The sequence below is a fragment of the Mobula birostris genome, chromosome 32 (assembly GCF_030028105.1).
Source record: "Mobula birostris isolate sMobBir1 chromosome 32, sMobBir1.hap1, whole genome shotgun sequence".
Taxonomy (NCBI): Eukaryota; Metazoa; Chordata; class Chondrichthyes; order Myliobatiformes; family Myliobatidae; genus Mobula; species Mobula birostris.
In genome coordinates, this window is record NC_092401.1 from 29395406 (window position 1) to 29406422 (window position 11017).

At 41.2% G+C, this 11017-nt stretch overlaps 1 protein-coding gene across 1 annotated transcript; it reads left to right on the forward strand.

Moving 5' to 3' along the window:
- Nucleotides 1–458: 458 nt before the first annotated feature.
- Nucleotides 459–9440, forward strand: syce2 (synaptonemal complex central element protein 2). The gene is made up of 4 exons (XM_072248074.1): nucleotides 459–619; nucleotides 2379–2491; nucleotides 7427–7646; nucleotides 8962–9440. Exons 2-4 carry the CDS (start codon nucleotides 2385–2387, stop codon nucleotides 9154–9156), a joined length of 522 nt encoding a protein of 173 aa, XP_072104175.1. The 5' UTR covers nucleotides 459–619; nucleotides 2379–2384; the 3' UTR covers nucleotides 9157–9440.
- The last annotated feature ends 1577 nt before the right edge of the window (nucleotides 9441–11017 follow it).

Below are 11017 nucleotides of genomic sequence, written 5' to 3' on the forward strand. Positions count from 1 at the left end.
TGAAGGATCAGTGTTTCAGGTTGAAACGCTTCCATCTGAATTGGGAATGGGTGAAGCTCACCACAATCTGATGTGCAGGTAAGGACCGTGGTCTGTGACTGGTAGAAGGGAGGGGACATGATGAGATGTTCTCCCCCCAATCACCACTCCCCTCTCAGCCCCGTTAAATACAACCTTCACTTCACAGAACAGAGGTTGTCCACCTGGTACCAGGAGAACCACGCTGCGTCGTGCTCCATGGCAATGTAAGATCTATTCGCGAAGACCCGACCTGGCTCCATGTGCTGAGGTATGTGCAGTGGCCAGCACCTGACACCCCGGACCCATTGACCGACCCGCCAACCTACCGCGGCCGCGCGCCGCGATCCCGCCGTGCGCGCGCGTAGGAAAGCGCGGGACTCTGCAGGGGCGGCGCCGGACGGGCGTCTGACGTCATGTGGTACGTCGGGTGGCCCTTAGCGACGGGTCTCCGGTGTCACCGGAGTGGCGGTAATGCACCATTAAGCTGGATGCCAACTGCCGTTAAACAAGACACGGACAGACAGGTGTCACTGGTGTTGGAACCCTTCTGTGCCTCGGGGTGCACGGCTGCCGAACAACAAAGCGAGGCTTTGGCACGGTACGGCGTGAGTGAGTGAGGGTCATGCGGATAGGGAGGGTGAGAGGAAAGCGGGGCTCATGGTCCCAGTCCCACCAGCACGGTGTTGTCCAACAACCCCACATACAATGCTGGGGGAACTCAAAAGGTCAGAGAGCATCCGTGGAGGGGAATGAACAGTCGACGTTTAGGGCCGAGACCCTTCAACTGGTTTCACAGTGACCAGCCCCAGGAGCGACCAACCATTGATAGAGCTGGAGAACTGATGTAGATACCTTGCTGGGTCAATTTAGAAGGCAGATACCTCTATCGTACCTCATGAACATTACATACCTCATTGTTCTTGAGCAACACACAAAACGCTGGAGAAACTCAGCAAGTCAGGCAGCATCTGTGGTGGGAATAAACAGTCGACAGTTTGGGCTGAGGCTTACTATTTACTTATTTTGTAATTTACAGTAATTTTCTCTTTTTGTACTGCTGTCACAAAACAACAAATTTCACATCATATAAGACCTGTTTTTGATCAGTAATTGCCCCATCCTGTGTAGGAAATCTGATTGTGGCACTTATTGATACTCAGAAGAAAACGTGAACCATTCGATTAAGTCAGTGGGTCCAGCAGCATCTGTGGTGGCAAAGAGATGTTATTTCAGGCTGAAATCCTGCATTATAATCTTGAGTTTGGTAATTACATAAATCAGAAATTAAAATGATATTCACTTCTGAATATGACATGATTGCATTTTTAAAATCAGGGTCTGTTCACTAATGTCCCATAGGGAAAGAACTTTGCCATCCTTCTCCAATCTGGCCTGAATGTATGAGCCATAGGTTGGCTCATAAATGTTTTTGAATGGCTCAAATAGAGTAATTAATATGAGCTTTGTTAGGAGTGGCCAGAACCTGCAGGTGAATAATAATAATAAACAAAATAATTTGAACAAAAGGATTTAAGAGAAACAGCTAGACACAGGAAGTGCACTAGCTTTTCGTCCTTGGTTATCATTTTGGAGGACTGATATCTCGAGAGGTATTGTTGGGGCTTTGAAGAGGCTGTTCCAAAATAACCCTCTATCCTCAATGAATTAGAGGGAATGGCTTGTTTTCCAGGCAGAACACCTTATTCAGCATCAGTTTGTATGATTACATGAAGCTGATTAAGAAGCAGACCCAGCTCCTGTGTGTATGAGAGAGACAGAATGGCTGCTCAGTTATCAGTGAGGCTTTGGAACTTCAAATAACTGAGGAAATAGATGCTGAGCTTTCACTGAGGGCTGACTTGGTTCCAAACTTCTACAGAATACACAAATACAAATTTTATTTTCCTCATAATTCCCCAATGGAATCTCACAGTTTAGAAGGAGAACATTCAGCCCATCATTTCTATGCTGTCTCTTTTAGAAAATTTCCACTTCCTTGTTTCTTCCTTGTGGTTATGGTACTAAATTTGTAAATGACCATCAGTTTGTGTCTGAGGTGTTAAAATGTACAATCTATATTCTTAGAAGCCTAGAGGTAACTCTGTCCAGCTGAGCTGCATTGAGCCATGTTTCGTTCTTAATCTGCCGTTAAAGGATGTTGGGTGGAAATTGGGGTTTCCTGTTCATGCAGTTTATGGAATTTTTGTTGAGGGCCATCACTTGGAATGAAGTACCAACTCCATGGTTTCCTAACACAGCATAGATAGTGCTTTACAAAGAGGAGACAACTGAAGCAAAATGAAACCTAATTGAATTTATCATATCTGATGCAAGCTGTTAAACTCTCCTGCTTTTAGACCAGGATGGCCAATACAGATTATGACAGTGAACAAATGAAAGAAAGTATTAATGAAAAATACCCGCAAACAAGTGGATGCAGGAAAAATCTCTACACAGAGGTCAGTGTAAGGTGAGCAAGCCTGAAGTTATTTTATTATGGGGGCAATGATATAGAACTGAGCCTCTGAGTTCTGTGTTCTGAGGCTGTTGATTTTGCTGAGTAGTCAAAGTCAAAATAAGTTTATTATCAAAGTACATATATGCCATCATATACTACCTTGTGATTAATTTTCTTACAGGCATTTACAGGAAAATAAATAAATACAATAGAGTTTATGAAAATAAAGCTAAATATAAACAAAGAGTGACAAACAACCATTGTGCACTAAAAAAATACCGTAACATGAGTTGTAGAATCCTTGAAAGTGAGTTTATAGGTTGTGGAATCAGTTCAGTGTTGTGGTAACTGAAGTTATCATGCTGGGTTGGCTGCTTGATAGTGGTAGGATAATAACTGTTACTAAACCTGGAGGTGTGGGACTCAAGGCGTGATACCTCCCACCCAATGGTAGTAGCGAGAAGAGAGCATGGCTTGGATGGTGGGGGCTCTTGATGATGGAAGCTGCTTCCTCATGGCAGAGCTTCTTGTAGATTTGCTCATTGGTGAGGACAGCTTTGTCTGTGATGGACTGTGCTCTATTCACCACTTTCTGTAGTCCTTTCTGTTCTTGGCCTTTGGTGTTTCCATATCATCCATGATGTAATCATTTCAATCAGATACTCTCTATTGTACAGTACAGCAGTAGTATGAGTTGTTGTTCTTTGTGCCTTGATTTTCTGCTTTATTTGCACCTGATGCCTTTTCTGTTATTAACTTGAATGCAGCCCTTGATGTGAGGAGCTCATAATGTTCGTTTTATCAATTGGTACTCTTAAGGTTCACACAGTCAAACACAGATTTAGCGGTTGCTTAACTCTGGGTTCTACCTTTAGGAATTTGCTAATAAAAAATCTTTGATATGCTTGGTGGAGCCATAATGACAAAAATGTTTGGTTCATTTGCTCATGAAATTAATAATGTATTGGTAATCTGTTACAATCAGAAATTGAAATGTTGTTATTTATGAAAAATCATTAGACTACCCAACCTCTCACCCCCAACATCACTCTTACCCCCATCTCTCTTTGTCTTAGTCTGATGCCCCTCTTGGCAAATGAGTGTGTTAATGTCATGGACAAGATATAAATCTTGTTCTATGTTTAGTTGATGTGTTCAGTCATGTTGGTGGTTGGACCCTACATTGGTCATTCCTCTGCAGATGTTGGAAATCCAAGCAACAGACTCAAAATGCTGGAGGAACTCAGCAGGCCAGGCAGCATCTATGGAAAAAAATACAATCGATATTTTGGGCTGAAAACCTTCAGCAGGTCATTCCTAATCACTAAGCAGTAAATGTTAGTGATTTACTAACATGTTGGCGCGTGGCCAAGTGGTTGAGGCGTTGGTCTAGTGATCTGAAGGTCAGCTGAGGCAGCATGTTGTGTCCCTGAGCAAGGCACTTAATCACACATTGCTCTGCTATGACACAGGTGCCAAGCTGTATTGGCCCTAGTACCCTTCCCTTGGACAACATCGGTGGCGTGGAGAGGGGAGACTTGCAGCATGGGCAACTGCCGGTCTTCCATACAACCCTTGCCCAGGCCTGCAACCTAGAAACCTTCCAAGGTGCAAATCTATGGTTTCATGAAACTAACGGATGCCTATTATTATATGTTGCAAGACAGCATGTGTGGAGTTTCAAGCTAGGTCAGGATCTGGATAAACTGTGATGTTCCAGTGTTTCTTATGTTCAGGATGTGCAGGGTAGTGAATGAAGGGAATTGGAGTATAAAGCTTGGATTAGTTTAACAACCACTACTTGCAGTCATAAAGTGCATTTAATAAAATATCCAAGGCACCTTACATGAGTGCTCTCAATGAAATTTGACATTAAGCTACAAGAAAGGCACCAAAAAAGTTTGATCAAAGATCCAGGTGTTGAACAACAAAATTAAAGAGAAAATTAGGTGTGTTAAGTTTTAAGAATGGGGTTCTCAGTTCTCAGTTCCCAAGCAACAGCAACTTGGCCATCAACGGTAGAACATCACGGGCTGAACCCTGCTGTACTGTTCCATGTATTTTGACAGCACCAGTTTCAGACACCCGCAACTGCAACTGTCCACTACCAGCTCCAAAGATTGTTAACATGTTGCAGATTCCTGCATTATAGCTTCAGTTATGAACCTGGCAGGTGACCATTTTTGTCTGACTTACAAAAAGGAGTTGTACTTGTATCGTTTATTAGGATTGAGACACATAATTTATTTCCCAGTGAACAATCAAGAACACTCATTGCTCTGTCTCAGCACAGTAATGATTTTTTGTTCTGGATTTTAAAACAAATTTTAGAGATACAGTGAATCTCTAGAAATACAGATATTTTAGAGGGTGGAACAGGCCCTTCCAGCCCACCGAGCTGCCTGCCCAGCAGCCACCGATTTAACCTTTGCCTAATCACAGGACAATTTACAATGATCAAATACGTATGTCTTTGGACTGTGGGAGGAAACTAGAGCATCCAGAGAAAACACATGTGCACATGAAAAGAGTGTACAAATGTTCTTACAGGAAGATGCTGGAATTGAACTCCCAACTCTGACGACCAACGCTGCTACGTTAACGTGGTGCCCTTTCACTAAAAAGATTAATCGCACATTGATGATTCATTAGGGCTGCTTCCTGAACCCATGCTGAGTTCATCAATTTCATGAAGTTTACCTCCAACTTCCACCCTGCCATCAAATTTACTTGATATATCGTGTACACCTCTCTCCTCCTCCTGGATCTCTCTGTCTCCAACTCTGCAGGCAGAGACAACTGATATCTTTTATAAATGTACTGACTCTCACAGCTATCTTGACTATGCCTCTTCCTGCCCTATCACTTGTAAAATGCTATTCCTTTTTTCCTGTTCCTCCGTCTCCCCGCATTTTTTCTCAGACGTGGCTTTCCATTCCAGAACATATGTCCTCCTCCTTTAGAGGACAGGCTTTCCCTTCCTCTACCGTTGATGCTACCCTCACCCACATCTTCTCCGTTTCCTAGAAATCTGCCCTTACCCCATCTTCCTATTGCCATAACTGGGATAGAGTTCCCACACCCTTACCTACCACCTCATGAGCCTCCACATCCAGTACATCATTCTTCACAACTTCTGCCATCTTACCACTTAACACATCTTTCCTCCCCGCCCCCCGGCACTCTCCACTTTCTACAGTGATTGCTCTCTGTGACTTCTTTGTCCACTCACCCCTCCTTACTGATCTTCCTCCTGGCACTAATGGCTGTAAGTGGGGCAAGCGTTACACCTGCCCCTACACTTCCACCCTCACCCACCATTCAGGCCCCCAAACAGTCCTAGGTGAGGCAACACTTGAAGTTTGAAGTTTCATGCTTAGTTTCCTGATGCACAGTTATTGATGTACAAAGTTATTTTTCTCTTTACCAGTAAGACCCTGTGTTTTGATAAACAACATTCTGATCATGACCTGAAAAATGTTTCATGAAAATTATTGTACTAATGCTTTCCATGTTTAATTAAAAATAACTCATTATTACTTTCAACACAACACACATCAAAGTTGCTGGTGAACGCAGCAGGCCAGGAAGTGGTACAGTCGACGTTTTGGGCTGAGACCCTTCATCAGGACTAACTGAAAGAAGAGCTAGTAAGAGATTTGAAGAGATTCATTATTAGTTTAGTGGAGGCAATAACCTATGTTAAAGGACAAGGTGTTACACTTTGGGAGGTCAAATGTAAGGAGAAGCTGTATAATCAACTTAATAACATTGATATACAGAGGGATCTTGGGGTCCGAGCTCCCTGAAAGTGGCCATGCAAGTAGATGGTGTGGTAATGAAGGCATACAGCATGCTTTCCTTCACTGGCCAGGCATTGGGTAAAAGAGTCAGGAAGTTGTGTTGCAGCTATGTACAACTTTAATTAGGTCACAATTAGGAGCATTGTGTACAATTCCGAATACCCCATTACAGGAGGGATGTGGAGTCTTTGGAAAGGGCATAGAACCATTTCACCAGGATGTTGCCTGGATTTGAGGGTATAAGCTACAAGGACAAACATGGTTTATTTTCTCGAGCGGCGGAGGCTAAGGGAAATCTGAAATCTGCTAGAGGCTTATAAAATTAGAGGGAGCGATAGGATATCTTTCTCCCAGGGTTGAAATGTTTAATACTAGAGAACATGCATATAAAATTAGAAGTTGGAAGTTTAAAGGAGCCTGTGGTGGCTGCCTGGAATGGGCTGCCATGGTTAATGAAAGTAGATATGATAGTGACATTTCAAAGGCTTTTAGATAGTCACATAGATTGTGCAGGAAATGGAGGGATAGGAATCGTGCAAACAGAAGAGATTTAGTTTAATTTGGCACCATGTTCATCACAGATTTTATGGACTAAAAGGCTTATTCTGTATGTGTACTGAACTGCTCTGTGTTATATGATAGTAACGATGATCTTCGTAGTTCTCCATGCCAGCTTGGCATGTTAAGGTTTATGAAACACTTATTCATACATTAGTTGCATTAGGTGAATTGGTGTTCAAAGAACTCCATTAAATGGAATGCCATGTGTACTGAATACATTTTTAAAAATCTCTGTGGTTTCAATTACTGATGAATACAATTGTCTAGGTAACAAATTGGTAACAATGTTTGGTTATTGTATCAAATTATACTGCTTGTCTCACCAAACAGTTCTTCCTGTCAACCCCTCTTCACTATATTCAAAGATTTTAAATGGTTCTCCCTGTATTTTATGGTAAACCTTGATAGAGAACAAAGACTAAATAAGATTGTGTTTCTTAATTTAAAAGATCCAGATGGTGCCACTGTAATCTAATTGTGGCACATACTGGTGCTACACCTATGTTTATTTCAAGAAGGATTTGACTCTAGGTATCATTGTACCCAAGTATCTATGATTCTAATTTTCATTTTCTTGTAACAGAGAGGAATCCTGCAGCTTAGTGAATGAAGCAATGGCAACCTCAGATATTGAGGATTCCACAATGGATTTCACTGTCAAGCCCGCAAACTGTTTTGCAGGATCAGATTCCGGTGTAGAAGGGTTGTGCGAAAGAACAAAACAGCTAGTTAGCGAAATAAATAAAAGTAGAATAAGAGATCACAAGTCGATGACCAACTTTAAAGATATTCTTATTATGAAGGTAATTGTACATCTTTCCTGTAACCAACCAAATGTTGCAACACTCTAATTTACGTATGGCAGGATTTTGTGTGAAGAATGTTAAGTGTTTGTGCATTAAGGGAATTATCTCTTTCACAAGACTTTATTCATCATGGAATTCTGTAGCTCTAAAGAGCCTTGAATGCTTGCCGACTATTCCTTGTAGGCATCAAGAGCAGTAAAAGTTGTGACAAAGGAAATCTCATGCACAATTGCTTCCCTAATAGAGGATTATGGTTTCATGTTTGCAGCCTTCTTTCATTTCCAGATTCAAGATTCAAAAATCAAAATTGATTATTTCATTCTTCAGTACCAAGCGTAAAAGAGAACGAAATGATTGTTACTCTGGGTTCGATACAGCATTAAACAATTGCACTCAGCATAAGGAATAAATAAAAATACCCTTTAAATACATAACATTAGCTTATATACATAGACTGATTGTGTGTACATAAAGTGACGCTAGCTACAGGGGTATCTATATATAAGATGACTCTGACAGGAAATGATAAAGCAGTGGTGGGAGGGGTGAAAGTGTTGATCGGCCCAGCGGCTTGAGGAAAGTAAGAATTGTTTTGAGCCTGGCGATCCTGGCGTGGATACTGTGTAGCCTTTTCTCTGATGGGAGTGGCACAAACAGTCCATGAGCGCGGTTGTTGTCATTCATGATATTGCTGGCCTTTTTCAGTGCCACAGCAGTGGAAACACCTTGCCCAACCTTACATCAGCCCAGAACAATCCTACACAGTGATAAAGCTCACCAATGCCTCTTCTTTCTGAGGAGGCTGAAGAGAGCTGGATTACACACATCAATAATCACAATCTTCTACAAATGTGCATTTGAGAGCATCCTAATATGCTGCATTCACTATGTGGTATGGAAATGGCACCGAGGCACACAGGAGGGTTTTACAATGGGTAGCTAAAACTGCTCAACGCATCACTAACACCAGCCTACCCGCCGTCAAGGGCGTATACGGAAAGGTGCCCAAATAACCGTTGGATTTGGTGATTTCAGCCAATGATAATGTGTAATTGGACTCAGATGAGAAAACAGAAAACAATCACCTTTCTCTGTTTCTTGATAATCAGGTGATTCAGTTCTGCAAAAATTCAGTTTAAAATGGGATTGGTATTAGTCTTAATGATGCCCATTCACTGTGCAACAAAAGTGAGAAACAGGTCACGTGGGTGGGGATTGCAGGTGCAACTTGGGTGGATCCTCTCTTTTAGGAATAGGTGTGGGGATAGGGAGAATGCAGGGAAAAGATGTATAATCACTTGTGATTTTTAAGGTTTCAGAATTCTCTAAGAAGCTAGAAGAAAGATTGTTTGAAATCTACAGCAATGAGAATAAATTGATTGAGGACACTCTACAGGAGCTATTGACCAGCCTGGATAGAATCAGATGTTTAGAGTCTGAACTTAAACAGACCTGCAATGCCATGGCCACAGTCTACAAGGACATGTGTTCACATCCTGAAGTCTGAGTGGTATTTTATGACATGAGGTATTCTGTGGGATCAGTGTTTATTTTCTTCTTTTTTGGTGTACTAGGTAGATTTCTTTGTGGCCACTTGGCTTGATGATTTAATGTTTTTTTGCAATCCAGTACAGTTATGCTTTTGCCACAAAATGTCACAATGTACACTCTGTTGAGATATTATTTCTCAAACTTAGAGCTATATTTAATTAATACTCAACATAGATTTATATAATTTTGTTTGGCAAGTTCATCTCTTCTAACAATTGTAAAATAAATTACAGCTTTTGAAATGGCTTTAGATTAGTTTGTGATCTTTAAAAAGAGAAACACAAAGGTGGGGGGTAGTTGTATTGATGTATTAGTATAACATGTATTAACATAGTGAATGTACACTCAGCAGGTGCTTACTGTACTCTTTCCAGTCCCAAAGAATTTGTAGATAAATGGATTATTTGTTTACACTTCTAGAACACACACAACGGTAGTAAAATAGGAGCATATGGGAGATAACTCATGTTAAAATATTTTATTGATTATACATTCTGCTGTGCTTTTTGCAAAGTTAATGGATAGGGAGGACTGGCCTGTACTTACCCAAGCTTAGATGAATGGGGTGGGGGAGAATCTCATTGAAACCTACTGAATATTGAAAGGTGGTAATAGAGTGGAGATGGAGACAGTGTTTCCAATAATGGGAAAATCTAGGAGCAGAGAGCACAGCCCAAAATACAAGAATGTCCCTTAAGAGATGAGGAAGGAATTTCTTTAGCCAGAGGGTGGTGAATCTGTGGAAGCCAAGTCATTGAGTACACTTTAAGTAGAGACTGATAGGTTCTAGATTACCAAGTGTGTCAAAGATTATGGGAAGAAGGCAGGAGAGGGGTTGAGAGATATGATTAGTCATGATCAAATGTTGGAGGAGACTCAATGGGTTGAATGGCCTAATTCTGCCCCTGTATATGGACTATGCATTAATGATTTAATACTGCAAAGGGCAGATGAGAGGACACTTACACTCAGTTCACCTCTGATAGAGCCTTTATTCAAGAGAATTCTGTAATGAGGACTCTAACTTGGATCACTGAAGAGAAAGGAACATGGATGTTCTAAATAACAGAACAGAGTACAGCATAAGAACGGCATTTGGCACACAATGTTGTGCTGAACCAGATAGAAGGTAAATCAAAAACACCCAAACACTAGTCCCTCCATCTTCTTTACATGCACCTGCCTATCCAAATGTCTCATAAAAGCCTCTACTGCATTTGTCTCTACCCCCATACCAGGCATCCACTACTCCAAATAAAAAAAACTTACCATCAAATCCCCCTTGAACCCAACCCCTTTCACCTTCAATGCATGCACTCTGGTTTTATACATTAAATAACTGATTTTTCCTACATTCACAGCTTCTGAGAGTTGGGTGGGTTTCAATCAGTTGTTCTGAAGTTTTGCCATTTCCCAGGGCTATCAAGGGAGCCAATCTAAATTGTTCCTATTAGTAATATAAATGAAGAATCCCAGTGGTAACTAGACCAGGCATTGATGGGTCTCTATCTAGGTGACAGTTTTGATAAAAGAAACAAGTCAAAACTTCTAGAATAATATCTTTTTTCCATCTAAAATGGAAGAACAGTCAAAAAATACACCAAACTTTTCTTCCTGTATTTCAGTTTGTAACTCGGCATTATCTAAAAGTTTAGCTGTGCATTTTCTTCAGGATGGCATTTGTAGGCTGTGACAGATGTATTGTCACATTGTAATGACTTTACCGGTAAACCTGCAGCTAGCATCGTCCAGTGACAAAGGTTGGATATCACAGTACTTACTGATTTTTTAAAAACAGATTAAGAAATTCCTGTCCA

Coding starts and splice junctions, on each gene's coding strand:
- syce2 (XM_072248074.1), top strand. CDS start 2,385: ATGGCCAATACAGATTATGACAGTGAACAAATGAAAGAAAGTATTAAT. Junction 2,492..7,426: donor TACACAGAGGTCAGTGTAAG/GTGAGCAAGCCT, acceptor TTCTTGTAACAG/AGAGGAATCCTGCAGCTTAG. Junction 7,647..8,961: donor AAGATATTCTTATTATGAAG/GTAATTGTACAT, acceptor GTGATTTTTAAG/GTTTCAGAATTCTCTAAGAA.